Below are 27,298 nucleotides of genomic sequence, written 5' to 3'. Positions count from 1 at the left end.
CCAGTTTGTCCAGATGATGGGAAGAGGACGAAGGGCAGATAATGGACAACAGGCGCTCAATACGTGATGAGAAATTTGGACCTGGAGCCCAGCAGTCAGGTCAGGATGCATACTGAGGAGTCACCATCGAATCGTGTTAACCGAAGTGATGGGAGGGAGTGAGGTCACCTATAGGGAAGGTGCACAGACTGGGATGAGAACCCAGGGCAGACCTGGAGACAAGGAACATGTAGGGGACAGGCTGAGGAATGGGCACCCATAGATGAGACCAAGAAGGAGTGGTTAAAGGGATGGGAGGAGAACCACACCCACAAAGGAGAGACTTTCATATGAAGGTGGGATAGCAGACAGCATCACAGCACGCAGAGATATTGTAGAGCCCCAGCCTGGAAGTGGCCACGGTTTGGCAGTGAGGTGAACACTGGTGGCCTCATCATAGCATCTCTAGCATCTGTGGTGAGAGCAGAAGCCAGATTGCTGTTGTCGAGAGGTAAGGAGAAGTTAGGAAATGATGGAGACGAGGACTGCAGAATTCCGTTTCAAGGAGTGGGATGATAAAGGGATGCAGATGTTGGCTGAAAATGGAGACAGTGTGAAGGGAAGGTTTTGGGGATGAGGGAGACTTTGGTGGGTTGTGGGCCTGGGGAGAGATAGGAGATGCCATAGAGGAGACAGAAAAGAGAGAACATGGGTGCAGGGTTTAGCCTAGAAGAAAAGAAGGGCTCTTCTGGGAGGAAGGGAGGGAGGAAAGGCTGAGTGCCCTGTGGGTGAAGTCAGGAGCCTGAGGGACAGCCTCCTGTTCACAGAGTTTCTCCACTTCCATTTCCTGCTCTTTTTTTTTTTGGCTGCATTGGGTCTTCGTTGCTGAGCTCAGGCTTTCTCTAGCTCTGGTGAGCGGGGGCTACTCTCTTTGTTGTGGTGCGCTGGCTTCTCATTGTGGTGGCTTCTCTTGTTGCAGATCATGGGCTCTAGGCGTGTGGGCTTCAGTAGTTGTGGCCTGCGGGCTCAGTAGTTGTGGCTCACAGGCTCCAGAGCGCAGGCTCAGTAGTTGTGGTGCACAGGCTTAGTTGCTCCATGGCATGTGGGATCTTCCCAGATCAGGGATCGAACCCATGTCCCCTGAGTTGGCAGGCAGACTCTGAACCACTGCACCACCAGGGAAGTCCCCATTTCCTGCTCTTTCAACCAACAGCTAACTTCAGAAGAACACTAGGAAGTATCATTGGCTTAAAGGGGCTTGGAGAGTCCACAGTGACAGATGCACACCTGGGGAGCCTTGCCCTGCTCTGTGCCGGTGACTTCTGGGCTCCTCGTCATCCAGGGCTGTGGATGTCCACCAGACCCATCAGAGCGATGTCTCCACCTATGCTGTTGAAAGCTAAGTCTTGCTAGAAGTCTTCACAAAAGTTCTCTGAGGCCAGAAGAGAGTCTGAAGCAAGCTGGCAGGTGTCTCTCTCCCTGAGCTTCCTACCCCCAAAACTGAGACCCAGTGGCCTGGGATTCTATCTCAGCCCCAGGCCTGGCAGCATTCTCAGCTCTCCTGCGGCCGCAACATTCAGCCCTCCAGTCCCTCTCTCGGGAACCCGTCCAGCTAGTCCAGAGCAGTGGTCCCACTGTGCTCCCATAGAGCGTTTGGTTTTGAATCAAATGGGATTTTCCTTCGCCGTTTTCATGACTGTGAGCTACCACGGATTCTTTTGTGTTTTTTTTGAATTTTATTTTATTTATTTTTTATACAGCAAGTTCTTATTAGTTATCTATTTTATACATATTAGTGTATATATGTCAGTCCCACGGATTCTGGCTGCTCCCGGCATGCGTTGATTGTAGTGTTTAATCAGCTCAGTGGGACATCTTCTCTAAAATCAACAAAATTCAGACTAAGGAAAGGTCTCTGAGGATTCTGAACGATGGAGAGGCTTCTCCGGGGAGGCGCGTGATGGAGACACAGGGGAGGCAGGACCAGACTCTCAAGTGAAGGTCTGCAGTGAAGACATAGTGAACCCCTCCCCCAGGCACCCAGGGAGCAGCCCCAGGAGGGCCGGCACCACAGTAGCTGAGCGCCAGAGGACAAGGGAGGGAATTAATTGACCACATTTGACCGTTTAGTTGCACAAACCTGTGTCTAGCTGTGAGGGGTCAGAGGGGAGTAGAACGTGGTCCCTGCCCACGGGAGCTCCCAGCTGGTGGGAAGAAAATGCAGCAGAGGCTGCGGAGGGGAGGGAGGGCCCCTGCACTGTAACAGTCCTGATGGGGCTGGTTCAGTGAGTCTAGGAAAGCCAGGCAGGCGTGTAGAGCCAGGGGTAGTTGGCCCCATAAGCTGGCGGGAGACTCTGAGACCTCCCTGTGAAAGACCTTGGAGGATGAGAATTAAGGATGGCGAAACTCTTGATCCTCTGAGGCTTGTTTCCCTCTGCTGCAAGATCCTTCTTCTGGTCCTGTACTTCCGGGTTGAGGCAGGATTATTGAGGGTGGATGGGAAGACTAAGAGAAGAGGGTGTAGAGCCAGCAAGCCACATTTTGCTCAACCCTAAGCAGTAGGGTTGGGTTTTAGAGTGTTGATGTATAACATCCTTCTTCCTTCCCCCTCCAAGGTACCAAAGCAGTTGAAAAAAATAGATACAGGAGCCTGACAGATAGAGCTGCAGGGGGGACTGGGTTGGTTTTTGTTTGTTTGTTTTTAGAGTGTTTTTATCGCCAAAAAGAAAGTGACACGGCTACCCTAGGAAACATTGCTATAAAAATCATTTAACAATAAAATTATAGAGACAAAGTAATGACAAAGATAGTGGATAATTCTACCAGAAAGCCTAGATGGACAAAAAATGTAGAGTGGACATCAAAACATAGCTCTTATATCTTTGTCAAACAAGAGGAGAGGAGCGCAATAAAATATTGCTTTTAGGAGATACCCTTTAAAAAATGTACAATTTATTCTAAAAGGCTGCACTTGAACAACAGGCCAGAACTTATATTCACTTAACTTGTTGGGGGACATGGCTTTGATGTGTAGCCACAACGGACTTTCAAAGGCCTTGCTCCGGAATTAAATACATCCACCTGGCACAGATAAAGCTGGTGGAGAACAGACCATAAAGTACCCTCCTAGCCAACAGGCAGGTCTCAGAAGGAGTCAAGTCGCACACACCCACTTCCTTCTAAACCTGTGTTCTTAGCCTTATCAGACCGAATGTTCCTTGTAACAAGGATGCTATAAAGCCCCTTCAATATCCTAGAATGAAATTTATAGAAAACATACATAAAAATCGGTAAGATACTCTCATTTGAATAAGGATTCAAAGGAGAATGAAAAAAATTAAAATGATATAATATGTATTTCAGCAAGTAAATGCTTGGGCACATTCCTCTGGAAGGTTTGAGGAGCTAGTAGGATGCTTGAGCCTATATGAAGGTGACAGACACAAGTACAGACTGATATTGGTATGCTCTGCTGGCAGCTGAAAAGCCATGATTTTCCAAAATGTTAAACAACTCTTGGTAAACTTCCAAACAAAATAAAATATAATCTTTCCTCAATTTATACAGAAAATGGCATCCCGGAAAAAGTCAGTGCATATCAGAAGTGTGCCAAAGATACGTTGCGCCTGCAGAAAAACTGGAACTGGGCTCTAGGCTCGTGTGATACAGGCAGGCTTTTTACTGACACGAGTGTCCAGTGGGGCGTTTGAAAGTCGGATGCGAGTTGTACAGGACACAAACAAGAGTTTCTTGTCTGGTACTGTCTCCTGCGTCGCAGGATGTCTAGAATGCCTGTCCTCTGCCTGGTAAATGCAAATTTACCTAATTATCAAGACAGAAAAGCCACCACATAGATTTCAGAGAATGACCTTCAGGTTTGCTGTCATCCCCAGTGAGGACAGCTGACCTAGACTCACCAGGGACATAGGTCGCTTCTACCAGGAGGCAGAGGGCGAGATGCTCCTCTAGCTGTGATCCTTCCACACAGAAAGACAAGGCAGTGGAAAATGGAGGCTCCCCAGCACTGGGAAGAGGCACCCCCAAATAATACACACAGACCTGCCCTCAGAGAACTTACTTGCTATCCAATGAAGGAGACAGGTCTGAAAAGTTCCTTAAAATGTCAGAACGAGGGATACGTAAACCAGTGCAGCTTCAACAGGGAATAAGCTGGGCTTATTGAGTAACAAGGTTGATGGAGAACAGAATTTTCAGGCAGGAGATCATTGGTGAGAAGAAATGATTCCTTTCTCCAAAGTGATTTCCCCATTGTAGTCAAGATAATATAACAATAGAAATCGTTATTGGATCCTGCCTGTGTGCAGGCGCTGAGCGCCAAACGCTTCATGGTTATTGTTCCATTTATTACTTAGAGCGACACTGTGAGGTCATTGGGATTATTCCAATTCTATAGATGAGAAAACTGAGACTCTGAGAGGTTAAGGAATTTTCCCACAATCACTCCATCCATAAGTGGGGAATTTAAAGCCAGGCTGGCCAGACTCCAGACTCCATGGCTCTCCTGCTCCATGGCCCTGCTCGTCTTGGAGGAGGCGGTTCCACGTAGCAGCTGAGCCGATTGTCTGTGTTGGCCAACTCTCCGCGTCTCACAGTCTCATCCAAAAGTGAGAACAGTCATAGAGCCTACTTTCCAGTCATGTTGTAAGGGTTAATTATAGATAAGATACACAACTTAGAATAGGCTCTGACATACAGTCATCGACCAATAAACATTAGCTGCTATTACTTCTGATGAATGAGAACCCATCATTTTCTCTTCCCCTTCTCTCCCTGGATGGCTGCTGCACTGGGCTTGCACCAGTTTAGATGGGCTGCATCTAAACTGGTGTTTAGATGTTATCAGAAAGGAAATTTTTTTCTGAGATCCACGATCTCTCCATCTAAGCTTCCCCCACCTACCCCAAGTTTGGGTGGGATGCAAATGATGAGTGTCTTTGCATTTGGGGAGGTGGAAATTTGTCCTCCTTTGCCAATCATGCTCTGCTCTTTGGCCTGAGGCTCAGCTGTCAACTGTGTCCTGTTTGTGGCCTGGGCAGCAGCCTTGGCATTCGATGGACTGAGCCTTGTTGAGAGCAGCACGGTGTGGAGCAGGTAGGAATGGGAGTGGCCGGGGTTTTCGGGAGCCCTGCCCCTAGAACACCCTGGTTGACCCAGCTACCCACAACACCAGCACAAAGCCTCTCTGGGGTACTGGGTGTCGGGCCAGCTCATTCAGGCTGCAGCACGGGCACAAGCCCACAGTGCATCTCGATGGCGAGTGGAGACCAAATGTTCCTCTCCGCTCAGGTGTGGGGTGCAGAGTGGTGAGGCACAAGAGGAGGAGGGAAGTGTCAGAACCCTCTCCCTGATTCTGCAGGGATCCAAAAGGGGGGTTTCTTTGGAGATTTGAACGAGTTGCCTTTGGTGGGTATAGATTCTGGTAAAGCAGGGCCAGTTCATCCCCCTCTCACTTAGGAGTCTTTTTGGAGCAGGGGTCTTGAAAAGGAAGCTGGAGTTGGCCCCAGTGGCAGAAGAAGTTAATACCACCCTGAGTTGAAAGGCACTGGGCCATGCCCTTCATAAGCAGTATCTCCTTGAAACCTTACAGCAACCTAGAGCAATAGCTTTTAGAACTCCCATTTTACAGATGAGGAAACTGAGTCTCAGAAAGGTCAAGAGACTTGCTTGGAACCAGGATTCAAACCAAGGATGATGGGATGTGCGAGGCACTTTACCTAAAGTTATATCTTACTGGATATTACTTCATCCTTACGACAGCCCGGTGAGGTAAGCATGATTATTCCCATTATATAGCTGGGGTAACTAGAGCTCAGAGAGGTTAAGTAATTTTTACCCAAGGTGGAGCTCAGATATACAACAGGCCTGTCTGACTCTACACCGTGTCAGGCTGCTTTTGCGAGAGACAGAGAGATCCTGCAAATCGACAAGCCCTAATGTTGCCCAGAGCCCCTCATCTGATATCTGCACAGTACTTTTCCACAGGTCCCAAGCCCTCATGCTCACACCGCAGACCTCTCGCGGCCGGGGCTTGCCAGCTCGCACGGCAGAGATGCTATCTGCAGGCTCAGGGAAGGCTGCCAGGGGAAGGGCGGGGCGAAGAAGGGTTCCTACCCAGAGGGTTCCCCTACCCCAAGTGCCGGAGCACCTCCCTGGGCCTGTGCGTGAGAAGGGTGCAGGGAGGAGAGGGGCGTTTTCTTGTGTGTGTGCCTGCAGGGCAGGGGGTGGGACCTGCCCTTCTCGTTGCCCCCCTGTCAGAGGGCTGCCGAGGCAGCTCTAGTACCTGGGAGATTCTCCTTCTCCCAGAATCACAGCTGTGGCAGAAAATAAACTTTTCCCCCTCAAACTTCCCTCTCCTAGTCCAGCCTGAGAATGGCTTTGGAGGCAGCGCTTAGGGCTCAGGAGCTGTTTCCTTGTAGCTGCTCAGTTCCCTACCAGGCCACATCCCATCTCACAGCCCCCTCTGCTTGACAACTTACCGAGGACCCCATTAAGCCAATAAGTTTTAACTCACAATAGCTATTAAACAAGTGTTATCATTCTCATTTGACAAGGGAACTGAGACTCAGAATGATAAAGTGACTTCAATTAAGTGGCAGAGCCAGGACTTACTCAATGTACCTTTATTCAGTGTCTACTTGATAATAGGCGCTGTGTCCAGTGCTGGTCTGCTGTCTCCAAATCCAGCTTATTCTACTAATCGGCTGACCCCATCGCCCCCATCGCCGCCTGGGCCTCTGCTGCTTTTGTTCAGATCCGGTGTCAGGACTCCCTTCCCTCTCCCCTGCGAGGCCACTAAAATACCCTTGGCTCCCAACCCCCAAGGATCCTTGGTTCACACCCTGTTTCGTTTTTCTGTCTTGGCAGCCCCTCCCCTGAGCTGGCATCTTCTAACATTTTCTCCACAGACTTCGCTGGCATGGACTGTTGCAGGGTGTCTGGTTTTAGACTTGCACATGGCAGTGTAGTAGTGGTCAGAGGTCCAGCTCTGGCGTCACACAGACCTGGATTTGAATCTCAGCTCTACCAACAGAAGCTGTGGAACCCGGTCACTCACCCTCCCCAAGCCTCAGTTTCTGCCTTTGTAAAAAAGGGGTAAATCATAGCGTCAACCTAATAGTATTGTTAGGAGGAGGATTACAAGCAATCTTGAGTATAAACTGTCCGGGACATAGTAAGTGCTCAATAAACTGGGCTATTGTTGCTCTTGCAACAGGATTGGTTCTAGATGCCCCGTTTCACATCAGCCTGGCTCCAGCTTGCGCTTCCTCTTAGCTCTGCCCTTGGGATCCTCTGAAGGCCGGAGGTTCACCGTTTTCCAGATGGCAGTTCTGCTCATTTTCCCCTCAACTGCTGGCATCCCTCTGAGTGCTCTTACTTGTGCCCTTGTACCTGACTCAGCCTGTTACTAGAGGAATAATAAGAAAAATATGCCAGACTCAGTTGGTGCCGGGTAAATACAGGCATGTCTCACCATACCTAAAAGGGTGGTTCCTGAAATACTGTACCTAAGTCAAAGTTTTATCAACTAAATTCTTTTTTTTTTTCCACCAAGAGCCTGCTATTTAAAGAAATGTTACACTGGATCTTTTCAGAGAATAAAGCATGCCCTTTTACAGGCAGTTGGAGCCAAGCATCATTTATAGGGTTTGCTTAAAGTGAGCTACATATCAATTTGGCTTTCCCTCGATGACATCTTCTCAAAGAAAGTGTGTGATCCTAACGAGGAAAATTTTAAACTTTACCCCATCACTGTGGACTGGCTCACTTGAGGGCTTGGAAGTGGGTTTGCAGGCCAGTTGGGTAGCTGGTAAACTGAGGCCCAGAAAGATTTGGACACCCAGTCCCTGGGGATAGATGTTGATTCGTGCCGGGACCAGTGGTGGAGTGTTTCTGTGCCCCGTGTCCCGGGCTGGGACTCTCAGAGGTGAGGCTGCTAGGGTAAGAGCCCCCAGGCCAGAAAGGGTTAACAGCACTCTGGAGGAGAAAGCAGTGCAGCCACCCAAAGGCAAGGAGTCCCTTCCTCTCTGCAGTGAACCAGAGCCGACTTCCTTTCTGAGGGTTTGGTGCTTCCCCTTACACTGGGCCTGGCGGGGCAGAGAACAACCTCCTGGCTATCAGGGCACTCCCCAGCCTGGCCTGGCCCGAGGCCTGGAAGAGAAAGACACTCTTCTGCAATAAAGCAGGGTGGGGAATGGCAGGACCTGGGGTTTGGGACTTTGCCCAGAATCTGGCCACTCAGCAGGGGCCCAGCACTCTTAGTGTGAGCTGCCCCATCCTGCGTGGGCGGGAGAAGGATCGGGGTGGTCTAAGCTCACAAGGGAACCCCAGGCCCCCTTCTTCCCCCGTCCTAAGGACTTCCAAGTACCGCCGGGAAATGAGCCTCTTTGAAATGATGGAAGTGTCCTGAAAGTAGAGAAGAATAAAGGAAGAGGCAGCACCTTTACAATGGCGTGTTAGTTTCTGCTTTATAACAAAGTGAATCAGTTATACATATACATATGTTCCCATATCTCTTCCCTCTTGCGTCTCCCTCCCTCCCACCCTCCCTATCCCACCCCTCCAGGCGGTCACAAAGCACCGAGCTCCAGCTCAACTCTGTTTTGAATGAGCCCTAGGACTGGCCTCTCTACCCGCACACACCCCCGCCCCCACCCCGCCCCCTCACTCCCCATCGCCCTGCCAGCCCCTCCTTCATCTTTCCAAACTCAGCTCAAATGTCTTCTTCTCCAGGTAGCCCTCCAGAAGATGGGAAATATTTGAGGAAACAGCCTGTATTGTATTGATTACGGTAGAGCAGTGCCTGGTGCAGAGCAGACGTTCAATAAGTGTTTCCTGAGTAGATGGATTGATGGATAGCTGGAATGAACCTATCCGCCCATCCCTCCATCCTGGGTGCCAGGAACTCCCATCTCTCTGCTTTTCAGGGCCTTCCGCTCCTCATGCTGCTCTGCTCCCTGTCGTCTTTCAGCCAGCGATCCGCAGAAACGCACCCCTTTTCCCAGGGAGGGGAGCTTGCTGGGTGTCTGCAGGTAGCGTGTGTGGTGGGCTCCATCCAGTCAGCTCTGGGAAATATTTCCCAACTTCGCCACTTGCTGGCTGGGCCCCAGGAGTTGTTGGATGAGGCGTCTTAGCTTGTTTGCTCAGTGGGCGCTGGGTGCCAAGGCCTACCCTCCAGGGATCCATCTGCACATAGGACTCTGGCTAACCTAGTTTTTTTAAAGTCTTTGAGGTTGAGAGTTCAGTACCAAGCTATATATCTCAAGCCAGAATAGGCCCTTTACAAATGCCCCTTAGGGAAGACAGGACTGAGGTTCTCCTGGGACTGCCTTCTCCTGGCCACTTCAATGGAGAGTGTGGTTGGGGATATCCAGTGACATCTGATATCACTGTGACTTTATTTTTCGTCAACTGTGGAGTCAAATATGGGTTGAGCTTCTAACTCTGGAGTGAGTTAGAGACACATAAACCCTTAGGGCTAAAGGGTCCCTTAGCACCTGTCCCCCTGTTCCCAGAAGGGTTCCACAGACCTCTGCAGTCTGGCTTTCTTCTTCCTTCCTTCTTCCTCTCTCCTATCCTGTCTGTCGATACACTTATTTATTCATAATATTACATCTTATGGCTAAATTTTCACCATCCACAGTGACATCTTAAAAGAAGAAAACAGCAAATTTTTATAAAGCTCAATGTATTCAATTTTAACAGTCTGAGATTTTGCATTTTTTTGGTATTAAAATATTAATGGTATGTAATGAAATGATGACCTGAGTAGGTGATACTGGTTACTTTAATATTATTTGGCAAAATAAAAGAGTATTCTCTGAAGTCTGAAAAAAAAAAAAAAGATTTACTTGTCAGGAGCCTCAAAAGCTTAGGAACCAGTGTGATTCCAGCCTAACCTACCTCCTGGGGCACATGTTCCACTGCTGACACCCCTGACAGATGGACGCCGGCTCCACACCTCTGCCAAAGCTCTCCCAGGAATTTGGGGCTCACCACCCAGAAGACAGCCCCCTCCAGGGTTGAGCGGGTTGCAATGCTTGGCCATTCTTCCTCCTGATAGACCCCATCAACCTCCCTGTGATGGTCCCCCCGTGGTCATCACTCTGCCTGCCTCAGCTCCAAGGCCCGAGTCCATCCCCTTCACTTGACAGCCGTTCAGTATCCGAGAAGAGTTCTCACGCCTAAGTCTTCCCCTTTCCGTGTAAACATCCAGAATTCCTTCAATAGTTTCACGTATCAGGTTTCTGATTGCCTTGTTTAAAGCAATTACACACATAGTACGTGAACGCTATGTATACTTGCTTGTGAAAATATTTAATAATAGAGATAAACAAGAAGAATTTTGTTCCCTGTTCAGCCTCAGCCCTCTTCCCAGAGGAAACGCCTCTTATCGGTGTGGTGTGTATGTGTTTAGAAGAATCTTCTTTCTGCACGTACATGGATATGAATACAAACGGAAATGTATAAATATACGTGGAGTTTTAAAAATGCATATATAGGTACATATGTAGGTAGGTATAAATTATACAGTGTGTATTCTTTTGAGACTTTCTTTTGAAATTTAAAAATAAGATTTAGAGATTGTTTCGTGGCAGTACGTATAGGATTGATTATGATCGTTGTTAATGACCACATACTGTTCTACTGTTTCCATGTAATTTTACTGTTCCATTGCCCTATCAACGGGCATTAGGTTGCTTCAAATATTTTTGTACCATGCTATACAAACTCTTTGAACTTGTTTGCGCCTTGATGCCTTTATATGTATAGGTTTCGGTCTTCCAATCACCCTCTTTAAGTGTAGTATCCACAAGCGTACAACTTTCAATACCCAGATGACATCTGGCTAGGCCAGAGCACAGTGGGACCCTCGGTTCATTCATTCATCCATTTATTCATTCAACAAAACTTGGTGGAGCGGGTACCATATCTTTATCATGCCCTGATTTCTTTCCAAGCCCAGGTAAGACAGTGGCAGGCCTTGTTCCGCCTGAACTTGCATGGTTAAGTAGGGGAACCTCCCTCCATACTCTACTGTACTAGGATGGTACAGCCTACCCTACAGATTTTTTAAAAGATAATTGTATCACACTTTCAACTTACATGCTCTTAGGGTCAGTTAACACCTCTCAAGTCTTTTTTTAAAAAATCTGCACTGTTGCCTCAACTTGTACAGTTAATTTTCATATTCATAGTAAAAGATTTTTACAGTTCCTCTTATGTTTTATCTTATTACTTTCTTCCCTTCCTTGCACAATTTCAGGATTTTTTTTTAACCTTGATGTCTTTGTGCAAGGTACTAGCTAGCCCTGCTCGTCATACAGAGATGTATGCAGGGCACATACATCATCATACTCTAAGGTACTGATAACACTCTTAACAAGACTGGACGATGAAGAGAGTCCCATGACATGCCATTGGAGACATCCCTCCTGGATGGCATTGATTCATTAACTAACACTGTCTCAGCTCTTATGACCCCACCTTGACCTCCAGGGACATGTATATATGTATACATACAATAATTGCAGCATTCACCTGATCCTCATCTCTAAGAACCCTGTATAAAAGGAAATGAGCCTAGTTCGGCATGCCTTTTTAAGTCAGTGTGATACAATAGAAAGAGGGTTGATTCTGGATCTGGTCAGACGTAGGTTCAAATTCCAGCTCTGCCGCTTTCTAGCTGTATGGCTTCTGGAAAATCCTTTGACTTCTCTGAGACCCAGTTTCCTAAATTCAAGGATTATTGAAAGTATTTATACATCAATTCTGCATCTATTTAATTAAGCACTTACTAAGTGACAGACAAGCAATAAAGGTGTCCCAGCTAGTAAATGTGCAGAATCATTAACTTCATATCGTTTTGGTGACAAAAGCAGGGAAAGCTCTTCCTAGAATAGGTTTTATAGACATTTAGCCCTAACTCTTGAGACCCGGGTAAGACTCAGAGATGATTTTCCTTTTGTAAGTAGGGAAACAGATATACTGTCAGAGAGTCCCTTGGCTCAAGTTTACTCCGCCTTTTGGCAATAAATTTGGTAACTGCTCCTCAGCCTTAGAGAATTTATCTTACACTGTCAGTTGTGTGGGTTCAGCCAACCATTGTGCCTGGAGCCCTGTTGCAGGCTAATAAGGGTAACAGGATTGATACGTAGTCAGTAAAAATTGAGCCAAAGGGCGAGCCCCATGTCAAACAGCTACACAGAGCCACTGCAGTGCCTCACTTATCCAGAGAGCCAGCAGCCTCACCAATTTAGAATCCAGCTGAGAATAAGAAGGAAGCAAATGAGACCTGGAGCCAAACCCTTTCTCAGAGCCTCTAACTTTTATTTTAGAAACAGTTATAACAAACTTAACTATCTGTTTTTTCTAGCCCTTAGCAAATAGAAGTTGCGAAGTTGAGCTGAAATAGGGGCTGCTAGAAGCAAGGATACCAACAGTAGGATAAAAACCCGGTTGTGAGAAAGGAGGCAGAAAACCTGGAAAAAAGCAGAGCTGCGAAAACAAAAAGAGGCAATTCAGGGCCATTTAGTGCTACTGCCAACAGAGAGGCCAAGCACTTCAGTGTCCCCGAGGGCACGATTGCTTCTAAAAAGAGTTCACAATTAAGATTGAGTCATTGACTAAATTATCTTTCAGGTGCTATTCAAGGGAAAGAAGAGATGTATATAATACATTAATAAATATCAAAAACAAAACCAATAAATATCTATCCAAAACTGAAATAAAGACTTGGAGCTACAAGAGATCGATTTCAGCGATTGAAAATCCATTTATTTGGGGAGGCTTCCTCAGGAAATGCTAGGAATTTGAAAGATGTGTTGAATGATTTTTTATTGAGGCACAGTTGATTTATAATATTATATTAGTTTCAGCATACAACACAGTGATTCAAAAATTTTATACATTATACTTCATTTGTTATTATAAAATATTGGCTATTTCCCTGTGCTGTACAATATATCCTTGTAGCTTGATTATTTTATACATAGTAGTTTGTACCTCTTAATCCTCTACCCCTATCTTGTCCCTCCCACCTTCCCTCTCCCCACTGGTAACCACTAGTTTGTTCTCTTTGTCTGTGAGTCTGTTTCTGTTTTGTTATATTCATTCGTTTTATTTTTTAGATTCTAAATATAAAAGATAACATGCAGTATTCATCTTCCTCTGTCTGACTTATTTCACTAAGCATAATACCCTCCAGGCCCATCCATGTTGTTGCAAATGACAAAATTTCATTCTTTTTTATGGCTAATATTCCATTGTATACATATACCACTTCTTCTTTATCCGTTCATCTGTTGATGGACATTTAGGTTGCTTCCATATCATGGCAATTGTAAATAATGCTGCTATGAACATTGGGGAATTTGAATGAACATTGGAGAATTTTTGAATTAGTGTTTTCATTTTCTTTGGATATATACCTAGTGGTGGAATTGCTGGATCATATGGTAGTTCTATTTGTAGTTTTTGGAGGAATCTCCATACTGTTGTCCACAGTGGCTGCACCAATTTACATTCCCACCAACAGCATACAAGGGTTCCCTTTTCTCTACATCCTCACCAAAATTTGTTATTTATGGTCTTTGATGATAGCCATTCTGACAGGCATGAGGTAATATCTCATCGTGGTTTTGATTTGCATTTCTCTAATGATTAGCAATGTCAAGCATCCTTTTCATGTGCCTGTTGGCCATCTTTATGTCTTCTTTGGAAAAATGTCTATTCAGTACTTCTTCCCAGGTTTTAATTGAGTTGCTTGATTTTTTTTTATACTGAGTTGTATGAGCTGTTTATATATTTTGGATATTGACCCCTTATTGGTCATATCATTTGCAAATATCTTCTCCCATAGGAGAAGATATTCTCTGTAGGCTGTCTTTTTGTTTTGTCGATGGTTTTGTTTGCTGCACAAAAGCTTTTTAAGTTAATTAGGTCTTGTTTATTTTATTTAATTTAATTTTTTTTAATTTTATTTTGCCTTATGAGACAGATCCATCCAAAAACCATTGCTACAATTTATGTTAAAGAGTGTTCTTCCTATGTTTTCTTCTAGGAGTTTTATGGTTTCTGGGCTTACATTTAGGTCTTTAATCCATTTTGAATTTATTTTTGTATATGGTGTGAAAAAAAATGTTCTAATTTCATTCTTTTACAAGTAGCTGTCCAGCTTTTCCAGTACCACTTATTGAAGAGACTGCCTTTTCCCCATTGTATATTCGTGCCTCTTTTTTGTAAATTAATTGACCATAGTGTGTGCATTTATTTCTGGGTTCTATATTCAGTTCCATTGATCTATGTGTCTGTTTTTGTACCATTACCATACTGTTTTGATTACTGTATCTTTGTAATATAGTCTGAAGTCAGGGAGCATGATACCTTCAGCTCTGTTCTTTCTCTCAAGATTGTTTTGGCTATTCGGGTCTTTTGTGTTTCCGTACAAATTTCCATACAACAAATAATTTTATTTCTTCTAGTCCTGTGAATAATGCCATTGGTATTTTGATAGTGATTGCATTGAGTCTAGAGATTGCCTTGGTCATTTTAGCAATATTAATTCTTCTAACCCATGAACATGGTGTGTCTTTCCATCTGTTTGTGTCATCTTCAGTTTCCTTCACCAGTTCTGAGTACATGTCTTTTACCTCCTTAGTTAGATTTATTCCGAGGTATTTTATTCTTTTTGATGTGATTTTAAATGGGATTGTTTTAATTTCTCCTTCTGATAGTTCATTGTTAGTGTATAGAAGTGCAACAGATTTCTGTATATTAATTTTGTATCCTGAAACTTTACTGAATTCATGGATGAGCTCTAGTAGTTTCTTGGTAGTGTGTTTAGGATGTTGTATGTATGGTATAATGTCATCTGCAAACAGTGACGACAGTTTTCCTTCTTCTTTTCTGATTTGGATAGCTCTTATTTCTTTCTTGTCTGGTAGCTGTGGCTAGAACTTCCCATACTATGTTGCATAAAAGTGGGCATCCTTGTCTTGTTCCTAATCTTAGAGGAAATGCCTTCAGTTTTTCACCATTGAGTATGATGTTAGCTGTAGACTTGTTATATATGGCATTTATTATGTTGAGGTATGTTCCCTCTATATTCACTTTGTGGAGAGTCTTTGTAGAAGGATGTTGTTGACTTTTGTCAAAAGCCTTTTCTGCATCTATTGAGATGGTCATATAATTTTTTATTCTTTAATTTGTTAATGTGGTATATCACACAGATTGATCGGTGAATACTGAACCATCCTTGCAGCCCTGGAATAAATCCCACTTGATCACGGTACATGATATTTTTAATGTATTGTTGGATTCAGTTTGCTAATATTTTGTTGAGGATTTTTGCATCTATGTTCATCAGTAATGCTGGCCTGTAATTTTCTTTATTTGTGATATCTTTGTCAAGTACTCTTTAAGGGCAAGTAGAGATGTATAAAATACAAGATCTCTATTCAAAAATGAAACCAATAAGTATCTATCCAAAACTGAAATAAAGGGTTTGGAGATGTAAGAAATATATTTCAGTGACTGAAAATCCACTTATTTGGGAAACTTCCTCAGAAAATCCTAGAAATTTGAAAGAAGTGTTGAATTTTAAATCAGATAACTTGAGTTCAAATCAGAGCTTTCCTGCTAGCCAGCCATGTACCTTGGATACACCATTTACCTTTCATGAACCTTGTTTTCCTCAACAGTAAAACAGGAATAGCATCACTTGCCTTTTCAATCTCATGGGAATATTCTGAAAATAGACCAAACTGATATGTTTGAAAGTACTTTGTAAGCTGTAGAACATCATGGAAAGGTATAAGTGAGGTCTGTAGGCCACAGACCTACAGGTGTTGCCTGCTGGTAGACAATGACTCAAGATGCGGCAGAAGAAGGAGATGGATTCCCAGTTATTGCTAAAAAAAATACACACACATACACAACACACACACACACAGAATACACATATCTGCATATATGTGTGTTTATTTAGAAAATGTGCCCCTAAACCTCTCAAGACTTCCCTTTCACCAGGTAAAGGAGGGAACTGTAACTAACTTGAATACCTCATAAACTAAGAACTTCCATACAGACTAATGAAATTTTGAGTGCTTACTATTTTTAATATTAATTTTAAATTAAGATTAATCTTAATTTTTTCTAATTTAAAATGAATAATTACCTTTAAAAATTTGAACACTGCGGAAATATTTGACTTAGAAAGTGAATACCTTCTGAAACCCCAAATACCCTCCACTCTATCTCTTATTAGCAGTTGGATTATGTCCTTTCAGAATTTTTTCTGTGTTAGTTCTTTCAGTCCTGCAGGCATTCAACAGAGAATTCCTGAAATAGTCCTTTGTTATAAAGGATAAACCTTTAGGGGTGGAAATACATTTTCTATCCTAAAAACTTCCCATTCTGTCTCCTCTTCTCCGTTCTTACTGTTTTGGCCTTAGGCATGTCCTCATCAGTTCTTTACCTAGACTATTGCAATAAACAGCTTTTGTAACTAGCTGTCCCACTTACAGTTGTCCTCTCTTGAAATCCATATTCCACACAGCTGTTAACATAATCGAACTAAACAAAACTCTCGCGTGTCCCTGCCCTTTACTTGAGTTACACTTTGCCCCCAAGTCCAGCCTTGACTCCTTTGTGTGACCCACAGGACCTCTGTCATCAGGCCCTGGCTGTTTGCCCAGGCCTCTCCCACCCCACGCTGCTGTGACGCTGAATAGCTTGTCGCTCCTGAACATGAAGCCCTGTTTCACCATCTGTGACTATGTACCAGCTGCTCCCATTTCCTGGCATGCCCTGCTTTATCTTCTCCTGGTGAAACTGTCTTTGTCCTTCAGGGCTCCTCAGAGGCTTCACTTCTCTTCCGTGGAGACTTCCTACCTCATTCCCCTTTCTCTAGCTATCCTCTGCCCTGACAAAGCAAATCACAACCTTTCCATGTGACCACTCTACCGCCTTCCCATTGCTGTAAGTACTGCACTCTAGGTAATTGCTTTTTTACTTGCTGTCTCCTAATTAATCTGGAAGGTCCTATTCACCTTTGTGTCCCTGTTCCTCTTGGTATACAATGGGTGTATACCAAATATTTATTGAGCTAAACTGGGAAGGGGACCTTTATGGGGCAGGAAAACCTCTGTTTAAAGCATGCCACATGGAGGACTGTCTACTCCAACTGCTGTTGGAGCAGACCCGGTGTCAGAGGGCCACAGAGGTGCCTCGTTTTATTTGGGGTACAAGAAGAATACAAGAGATAAGGGCCTCAGCCTTACTTAGAAGACTGTTCTCAAATATGAATCTTACCAGGGAAAAGCCTTTTACGTGCATTTATAGCCAACACTCAGGCTTTCAGAGACAGGCTTCCAGGTCACAGGCAGTTCCCCAGGGGATGCCGAAGAGAATCTCATTCAGACTTGTTGAAAGTTTGCTTCCGATAACTATGTCGGCCTCACATCCATGTAAAAGTCCCAGGCTACACTTGCGTATGGAAATGTTTACACCAACTGTGCACCACACGTGCAAACAGCATGGCACATGGGGAGGCAGAGGTCAACAAGCTCATTTTTACATGGGAAATTCTGGGTGGCAACCCAGTGGGGCCGCCTGACAGAGTGGTATAGGCAAAAGAGGGCCTGGAAGCCAAAGACCCAAATAGAGAGTCAGGCTCTGCTTTTCCTGGCTGTGTGATGGACATATTAATTCCTCCTACTCTTGGTTCCTACATCTGTATAAATGGTTGGATAAGATTTTTTCCCTCGTTGAATCATCATGAAGAATAAATGATGATACTTTTGAAAGTGCTTTTTAATTTCTAAAATGCTTTAAAAATATTCCTTTTTCCCTTTCTCGAACTGATGCTCTTGGAGCTAATCTGTATAGTGCTTCATAGTCACAGGTTGGTGTATATGCATGCATGTGTGTGCATGTGTGCCTGTGTGTCCGGGACGAGCAAGGCATCTGTCCGTCCTTTCATTAGTCTCCTTTGGGCCCCAGAGTAAAATGTCCACTGGCGTGAGGATTTCATGGCATGGCTGAGCCTTGCCTTTCCCCTCTCTACCTCTCTTCCTCATGATGAGGGAGGAAGAAAGCAAATATCAACCCCCTGGAGTTAATTCATCCATGTGAGAGTCAAGGGAATACAGAATGCTCGTTCTCAAACCAAGTGTATTAAGTTACACATCAAGTAGATGTGTGCTTTATCTGTGCCTAAACCTTACCCTGTGTAGTAATGGAGAACTCTGAATCGGGACTGAGATTAAATCTTATTAGAGCAATGGGATTAGGGTTACTACTGAGTTACTTGAGGAGCCAGAATAGGCAACAGCATCAGAGTGATAGAGATAGAAGACAGAGCCATGCTGCAGTGCAGTGGAATGGACCAAATACTGGGTGGAGCGTTAGGAGACCAGTCCTCAGGGGCCCTGCCTTAGTCTCCAGGCCTGGCTTGCCTGCAGCTCTAGCTGTGTTGCCCTGAGCAGGTGATTTCTCCTCTCTGGACATCAGGAGTCACAGCTGTAAAATGAGCCAGTTGAACCAGGTGATAGCTACATTTCCTTCCAGTTCTGATGGAGAAGGAAGGGAACCAACGCTTGTTGAATGTCTTGCATGCACCCGACACAGTCCGCGCTAAGCTACCTTGAAGAGTCTATGATTCTATCACACATGGTAGTCAGGTTTATGTAGAAGAACTATGGAATCAAATAGATGTGGATTGACATCCCAGATCTATTATTTACCAGCAGTGTAACTTTCAGCCAGTTTCTTAACTTTTCCAAGCCTCAGTCTTTTCATCTGCAAAATGGGTCTAATGACACAATAAACACATTTGTAGGCTCACAAGTCAATGCTTACTCTCTCTTCTATACATTCCAAATTTCTTAAGTAGGTTCCATCTCATCTATTTTCCTCCTTTTGTGGAGGCATAATCTAGGCCTACATGGATGAGTGCAGTAAATAAATATTAGATCATGCAGGTTTTTAGAGGCAGGGACAGAGCCCGAAGTCCGGTCTCCTGAGCCTTGTACTTGTTTCCTGGATGTCTTTTTCTTTTTTTTTTTTCCATTCCCTGCTCTAAAAAGGATTACAGAGTCTTCCCATGATAGGCAACCCAATGTATGCAAAAGAACCCAGTGTGATGACAGCCAGCACTCACACACAAGATGATTCCCAAGAAGAGCCACTGGCAAACAGTTCTCAGAGTCTGATTCTGAGACCGTGCTCAGCATTTCTTACCCCACCCCACCTCCTGCCATTCCACTTCTTGCGGGGCAGAGCAGCCATCTATGTGGGCGAATCAACAGTTCTGTGTGGCGCTCCTTCCCAGCCAAAGAACCAGAGAAGGTAGCTCTGTGCCCTTGTCCAACAGGTAGGAAACCAGGAAAACCAGAAGACTCTGACTCAAGACAGATCAGGGTTGGGAATTCCCTGGCTGTCCAGTGGTTAGGACTCGGTGCTTTCACAGCTGGGGCCCGGGGTTCAATCCCTGGTCAGGGAAGTAAGATCCTGCAAGCTGCGTGGCGTGGCCAAAAAAAAAAAGATCTGGGTCAAAAAAGAGAACTTGCATCAATCCAGCTCCTCACTGGAAGCAGACGCTGCTGGCATCTCCCGAGGGCTGGGAAGTGGTACAATGGTTAAAGTTGTTCAAGTCCTGGGCACCAAAAGTATCTGAGAGGATGTGTCCTCAAAGAGAACACAGCTCCTTCCTAGAGTTTTAAAACTTGAATGCACGGACCTATATGCCAGAGGGAGAAGAAAATGTTTATGGGCTTAAAATGACGGGGTTTTTTCAGATATGTGTCAGCACTAGCAGTGCTGTGCCCTAAGAACTGAAGCCAAAGCATTAAACAACATGACTGATAAGCTTTTTGCCTTTCCAGAGGAGGTACAAGCAGGAAAAACAAGGATGCCTCTTTGGAAAGCTTCTTTTCGGGAGGGAACAACTCTAAGTGGCTCCAGCCTCCTAAGAAACCGTATGTTTATTAAAGGGCCCCATGTCTCCTCACTTCCATCACTCTTTTGTCTAGAAGTTCGATGCTTTCCAGAAGATCCCAATGTGCATGGGCAAAGGTGTGCCTAGGCTGGTCTGTCGTAGGTCTGACTAGAGACCAGGGACTGGATGAGGCCATCTCCCCAGGTAATTCAGGGTAGCATCCAAAGAGGCAGGAGCCTTGGACTCATAGGGAGCGGCCAGGAGCCATGGAGAAAGGAGAGTCCCCCAAGCAAAAATACAGCCAGCATCTCTTAGGGGGCTCTCAGCCTTGTTCATCTGAGATAAGTTACCAGCCTGCCCTACTCTACCGCTTGGAATATATTTTTAGGATCTTTTCATGAGCAAAACGTTTGTCAACCCTTTTATAGATCAGTTACGAAACAGAAACTCTTCCTCACTGCTAGGGAGACGTATAGAAGGGGGGAAGAAAGAAAAAAAATCTTGCCTGTAATTGAAGGCAGGTTGGGAGATGTTCACGCTTTGAAATTCTCCTTCTTGTGAAATGTTTATGAAACACTTTCCACAAACGAGTTATGCAACTGGCACTACAGCTTTGATCATTTTCATCACCAGTGATATATTCATTAATGTTGAGTTGTTTCCCCCCCAAGAGAGAGCCACGTGAAATGTCCCGGGGAGGGGGCTAAGGCTAAGTACTCCAGCCCCATTGCATGACCCCAAACAGATGGTTAATAAGGAGGTCCAAGTGTAGGTCTGGGCCAGAACATCACCTATGGTCTGTTCTCTCTCCCATCCCTGAGATGTTTGTAGTATTGTTTTGTAGATAGAGTGCCTGGGGAGGGTCAGAGGACCATTGTCTTGTAGCGTTTAGCCAGTGTCTTGTCGTGTAACTTTACACGCATCTCTGAAGCACTCCTGGTCTCTGTGAGATGGGAAGATAAACGCTCATCCCCACACTTCCTGGCTGGGCGGTGAAGCCAAGTAAGGAATGTATGAAGGGTTTCCAGTTCCTCAGAAGGGGCTCTCTCTTCCCAGAATGAGGCTATTTCTTTCTAAAGCAGGTGATGTCGGGGAGTTCGCTGGGATTAGAAAAGATAATCACCCACGATACCTTTCTACCTCCCGGGTTACTGCCCAAGACTCAGTGTAACACCTTTGCACAGCTCCGTGGGTGGAGAAGATCCTGAACTAACAAGCCATGTCTAACATCTGGACGGGATGACCGATGGCTGTGACCAGGCAGAGGCCTCTGTGGTGGTCCACATCCCCAGGGATTAGTCCATCCCAAACAGGGCCTGGAGAAATATTTCACTTGCGTGAGAAGAAGCTCCAAAGGGACCCTGGAGACGATCTTCACGGTTCCAGACAGGCTGTGGGTTTGGTTGGGTTTTCACAAGTACGGGGGAAATTGGGTCTTCATCCAATTTGCCTCCGGTTCTCACATTAGAAGTCAATGAGATCCAACAGAAGTCTGTCTCGTTTTCCCAATCCACGGCCAACACCCAGTTGCCTGGAAAGGCTCCAAACTTTTCCATTCGACAGCTGTGAAAGGGCTTTTTGGATTTGGAAGGGACTTGATTTCTTATTGTCTTAGCTAGCCCCTGAACTCTCAGAGAATCGTCGGAGAAGTGTGCCGGGGTCGGGAGGGCAGGCAGAGTTGCCGCTGTATCTTCTTCTCCTCCTGGTACAGCTCTACTCTTTCTGAGACCCACCGACCAAAGTGGACATTTTAGAATTTGTCACAGGAGAAGCAGTCTGCTTTACTGCCTTTCAGATTGGTTTGTTTAGGATTGTCTCCTTTGGGGTTTACCGTCAGCAGCTCACACACAAGGGGTAATGAATTATGAAAAATGAAAGAGTAAGAGGTTAATAAAGCAAGAACTGAGAAGAGGAACACACAGAGTTGTCAAAACGCCCCAGGCTAACACCCAGAGGGATTTATTTTTGCTATCAGACACTTCATTTTCAGAAGTGGGAGGTCGGCAGTGCCCCTAAAAGAGTTTGGAGGGCAATTGATCCAGGAAGCAGATGAAAGAGTGAGTTTTCTTTCATGATGGTGCTGGTTTCTGAAATTAAGTGTTGCAGGAAGACCTGGCACTGATTCTAACAGATAGCACCCAGGTTGGAGGCAAAGCACATGTTTTCAAGCTGTGTCATAGCTGCACCCCCTTATCTCCCCGTTGCGCATAATGAGTCTATAAAGGAACCCTGCCACTTGCCTCTGAGCTGGAGCCGCGCCAAGCTGCCTGCGGTGGTTCCACCAGTGTGCTTTGAGCTCCAATTTTCCATGTTCTCCCTCCGTCCCCCTCCATCCTGCCTCACCTATCCCCACTCGGGATGAGGGACGTCCAGGAGAAGGAGGGGGTTGCAGAAGGGAGATGTGGGGAAGGGAGGCTTCCCTTAAGTAAAATCTCCCCTCTGAGCAAAGCTTAAGATTGGTGGTGGTTTGAAATAAGTAGTTTACCATCTATTTTGAGCTTTTTAAAACCTGCTAACAAATGTTTCCCCGGAATCTAGGATGTGAAAACTCTAATTTCTGGGGGAAGATCTAGGACAGCAAGCTTCTTAGATGGAGATACCAAGTGTGGGTGGGGAGAGCTGAAGGGCACTGGGGGTAGGGATGGCGGCTGTCCTGGGGATCACTCCAGGGGGGCAATGCCTTTGGAGTTTTCCTGATGTCTAACTCTCTGCCCCCATTGTGCTGCTTCCTGACACTCTCCCTTCCTCTTCTTTGCTTCCAAGACTCCAGAATAGCCTCCTTAGGTGAGAGAAGAGAGAAGTGATTTGTAAAGACTGTCCCTAAAAGAAGCATCCTCTTACCAATTTGGGTGCAACTAGGACTTCCTAGTGCTGTTTAGATCTGCTTTATCTAAGAACACTACAGCAACGTGGACTAGCCAGATTCTGCCAAATACACCACGGAATTGGAATTTTATAATTCCATTCTAGGACTGAAAGAAAAATGATGTAGAATCATACAACTGATGGGGAAACCAAGTCTCATAGATATGAAATGATTGCTCAAGGTTATATCATCAGTTAGAGTCAGAGTTAGGACTGGAAACAAGTTCTAGCTCCCTGTTTGATGTCTTCCTCGCTGTATCCCGCTGAAGGATGGAGAGGTGGATTCTGATTATGTCTTTGATTCAGTTAGCATGCATTCAGTTCCCACTCTGTACAAGGCACCATATTTAGGACGTGAGCTCCCTCCTCAGTCTCTGTCACTCAACAAGGTCTTCCTAACTCTCCAACCAAAGGGAACTCTTGGTTGAGTAATCCAGAGCACCACTCTTCCACAGCGATTAAACACAAGTAGAGCCGTTAGTCTGAACCTTTACCTTGGGTTAAACTAATACAGAAAAGGTTCCAGGATGTCAGTGATATTCCCTGTATAGACCATGAAAATGCTTTAAGCCAGGGTCGCTCTGGCCAGGAGGTTCCATCAGAGGGTCGCCCAATGTCTTTTATAAGGTATGGTCTAGATCCCAAGCTCCAAGCTTATATGAATCCAAAGTCACTTGCATACTCCCTACCCAACGCCCCCATCACCACGATGGACTTCCTGAAATGCTGCAAGAGGGTACAGTAAGTCCCCTACATACACATGAGTTCCATTCTGAGAGCGTATTCTTACGTCCAATTTGTTCACAAATCCAGCAAAGAGAGCCGAGGTGCCCAACTAACACAATCGGCTATATAGTACTGTACTGTAATAGGTTTATAATACTTTTCACACAAATAATACATAACAAACAAACACAAAAAATAAAGCAAACATTTTTAATCTTACAGTACAGTACCTTGAAAAGTACAGTAGTACAGTACAACCGCTGGCATACAGGGGCTGGCATCAAGTGAACAGACAAGAAGAGTTACTGACTGGAGGAGGGAGAGGAGGTGGGAGACTGTAGAGCTGACGGATCGTCAGCAATAAGAGACGGAGGACAAGCTGCAATGTCACTCACGCCCGACAGTGATGGCACAGGTTCTGGTTCCTTGCTGGAACCAGATGGATGTTCGCATCTCTGAAAGTCTGCAACTTGAAGGTTCGTATGTAGGGGACCTACTGTAGTTGTTCTCAGGGTGGGAAGAGGGGTGGGCACAAGTAGTGCTTCCTGCCCTGCCCTTGGACACCTGGAAAGCCCACGGGTGGGTGGTTGGCGCTGCCACCGAAGGGTGGTGGAGGCTGGAGAGAGTTTGCACACCACCACAGTCCCCTCAGGCTGCAACTACAGCAGTGATTGTGAAGGAGACGTGTCCCCGCCTGTAGGGAGACAGGCAAGGACTGTCACCTAAGCCACATGGGTGAAGAGGCCAGCTGCAAAGGTAGCTCAGCAGGCAGAGGGCAGACAAGTGTGGAAAACAAGGGGGGACGGAGGGGAAACTGGCTCCCAGACTTTGGGATTTCGTGGACCAGGAAAATAAAAAAACATAATATAAAGGAGATTGGTAAAGGGTTGCCAATTTTTTTTTTTTTAATTTGTGAAAGTGGGGAGTTTTTAAAATACCATCTAGGATCACCATCATTTCCTAAAAGAAATTCTAACATACCACCCGCCAAGAAAAAAGAACATCACCTTGGAATCTAAAAGAAATGTCTAAAGTCACTACAAAAATTCCTCGTCTTTTGGCGTTTCAGTGAGGAAGAGCATATATTGCACTATGTACCAGCACATGCCCCGGAATGGTGTTCGGGAACGATCAATCCAGGTGGATTCCCCATCTCGAGGATGGTTACTCCAGAGAGACTCTCACCTCTGTCCCTTACCAGCTGCCCCGGCCCGAAGGGCTCACGCAGGCAGGAAAGTCAAGCTGCAGCCCAGTAGACGCTGAGCTAGTTCTTTGACTCTCCAGGCTTGTCACTTATCTCCTGCCTCGGTCTTCTCTAAGTTTCTACTTCTGTCTGCCTGGGGAGGCCCAGAACTGATGCTCTCCCCGCTGCCTCCACTTACAGATTAAAACCGAGGACCTCAGTGACTCCCTGCAGCAGACCCTCTCTCATCGGCCATGCCACCTGAGTCAAGGACCTGCCATGATACCTGGAAACCAAATGTCTGGGGTAAATGGCAGCCCGAGTCGGGAAGCCCTGATACTCTCAGAGGGCCAGTGAGTTTAAGTCAAGCCTCCTGCAAAATGCTTCACCTCTAGATCTGACTCTCAGTGAATGCAGATTGGGCTAAAAAAAATCCCCTGCAGGGAAACTTGGAGGCCTGCATTGGGAGGGGGGCTGGGCTACAGAAAAATCCTCTGAAAGATGAAGCCTGGCTAGTTATGGGAAGAAGGAGGTCTCCACCTCTCGGGAAGAAATAGGAGTCAATCTTGCCAAAACAATGGAGCTAACCCCTACAATGGGGTTAGCTAGCCCCTAACAATGGGGCTGGGGTCTGCCAGCCATGTTCAGGGGAGCCCCATGATGACAGCTGCTGCTGTGGTTACAGAGCATCTCCGTCCCCAGTAAGCCCATTCTCCTCCCCCAAGGTTTTGTCATACTAGAAGGAATAAAGAGGCACCTGAAATAGTAACGACAAATGTCTGAGAAGGCGGGTGTCCACGCGGCAAGCCCCTTTCTCGATCTGGATACCCAGGGGAGGAAAGAGCCGACCCTTCCCTGGAAATATTTAAGACTAGAGCGTGCATTTATTCCGTCACTTCTTTATTCAGCAAGGATTTACCAAGTCTTTCGTTTGTGCACAGACCTAAGCTCAGTCCTGTGGGGTCACAGAACCCTGGGGGTCTAGGTCACAGAGGACTCCCAGATCCCCCAGGTATTGGGAAGTAGTATTTCCCTTTTGGGGGCTATTGGGAGGAACCCAGGGGAAATGGACTTTCTGTTTAATCAAAGTGGTTTTATTAAGAACGAATAACGTGCCTCTTCCTCCAGGAAAGGTTCAGGACCAGGAAATGGCCAAGACAAAAGCGGCTTTTAGCATATCAAGTGGCGTGAGGTTTTTTTTTAAAAAATTAGAAAGTTGGGATTGCATGTCATTTCTAGGATAAACCTCTGAGAGATGGGTAATACCCACAGTCTGTGCCCTCGGGGCATTACCAGTCTAGCTGGGAGACCTTTCTGATACACAAAAAAGTTAAATAACAAGGCAAGGTTTAAGCAAGGCACAGCTCGGCTCAGTGCAGGAGGTGTAACAACACCATCATTAATGGGGTAGCTGCTATGTGTCAGACACAGGGATACAGAGGCATAGGGCAAGGTCCCTACGGAGACCCACAGGACAGATGGGCGGCGGGCAGATGGAGCCCACACTTGCAGCTTGTAAATTCTGTGATGCCTGTATCTCCCTGCACAGGACATGGCTTCCCTCCACCCGCTCCAGCAGCTTGTGCTGGTTCCCGGACACCTACAGTCTGTCTCCCAGTTCCTGCTATCTCAGTCCCAGCCTGGGCAGCAAGGTGAGAAACCCTGGGGGCTTCTACATAGATGAGTGTGCTAAGGATCTGCTTCTGCCTGCTGGGACCCAAGTGTGGGGCGTGGCTGACTGGCTCACCCTCTAGTATTAAGAGCGGCTTGTCCACCTCAGGGCCCGAGGGCGACCTGGTGTGGCCCTCCAGGTTGAGTCTCCTTTTCTGCTTCCCCCTCCCAACGTCCTCAATTTCATGGCCAGTTGAGACCGAAGGCGCAAGGGTGGCAGGAGCTGGGGCAGAACAAGGAAGGAGGAGCCCCTTGGGAATCGCAGTCCAGATAAGTCCCGGATCCTTGGAAATCTCCCCAGGTTGTGGCCGTGGACTCAGACTTCCACCCTTGGGAGGCTGGAATTCCATTTGGGTAGAGCGGCAGTGCCGCCCACAGGCTGTGGAGAGCGTTTTCAGGTTTTCTTTGGCAGGGAAGTTACTCACAGGCAACTTCTCCTTGGCCAAGAACAAACAGATTAGAATATTCACAATAATAGCTAACATTTCTTGAGCATGATATGCCAGGAGCTCTGCGGAGTGATTTTCCTGACATCTTTCAAAATAACCTTGTGTTATGTCACCGGTGACCTACTAGAAAGTTCCATAAAAGTCTGCCGGAAACCCACGTTCTTGGCATTGCACTGTACTGCCTCTCCCTCTCCCATCTCCACCAACTAGGGCTGAAAGTGATGAAGTATAAGCTTCCCTCCATTGTACAAATCACGAGGAGAGGCTTTGGAAACCCAGAACCCAAAGAAAACGTAACTCTGCCTTCTGTCCTTAGCACCTGCCCAAGTTATAGTTATCCTTAGTTACCAAGTCATCTCAGAGTGTTATTATGATGATGAATGAGAACATATGTGAACCTGTGAGTATTTATCTTAGCTAAACAGTACATATCATACTTCTGGAATAGGAAAGGGAAGGTAACAGTTC

General features: G+C 45.8%; 1 protein-coding gene across 19 annotated transcripts in view; it reads left to right on the top strand.

The window, feature by feature from the left end:
- POU2F3 (POU class 2 homeobox 3) overlaps window positions 1-27,298 on the top strand; it is an 83,499-nt gene that overhangs the window by 36,007 nt on the left and 20,194 nt on the right. For 6 of the 19 annotated variants that reach the window (XM_019941756.3, XM_019941757.3, XM_019941764.3 and 3 more), the window contains 2 exons: window positions 24,912-25,016; window positions 26,260-26,362. In XM_019941756.3, the coding sequence (XP_019797315.2) occupies window positions 24,912-25,016; window positions 26,260-26,362 (208 nt within the window). The other 13 variants (XM_073808082.1, XM_073808079.1, XM_073808081.1 and 10 more) reach the window with 8 other exon arrangements.

The sequence above is a fragment of the Tursiops truncatus genome, chromosome 8 (assembly GCF_011762595.2).
Source record: "Tursiops truncatus isolate mTurTru1 chromosome 8, mTurTru1.mat.Y, whole genome shotgun sequence".
NCBI classification, from domain to species: Eukaryota; Metazoa; Chordata; class Mammalia; order Artiodactyla; family Delphinidae; genus Tursiops; species Tursiops truncatus.
The sequence above is the reverse complement of the archived record's forward strand: the minus strand, read 5'-3'. Positions and strand labels throughout refer to the sequence as shown.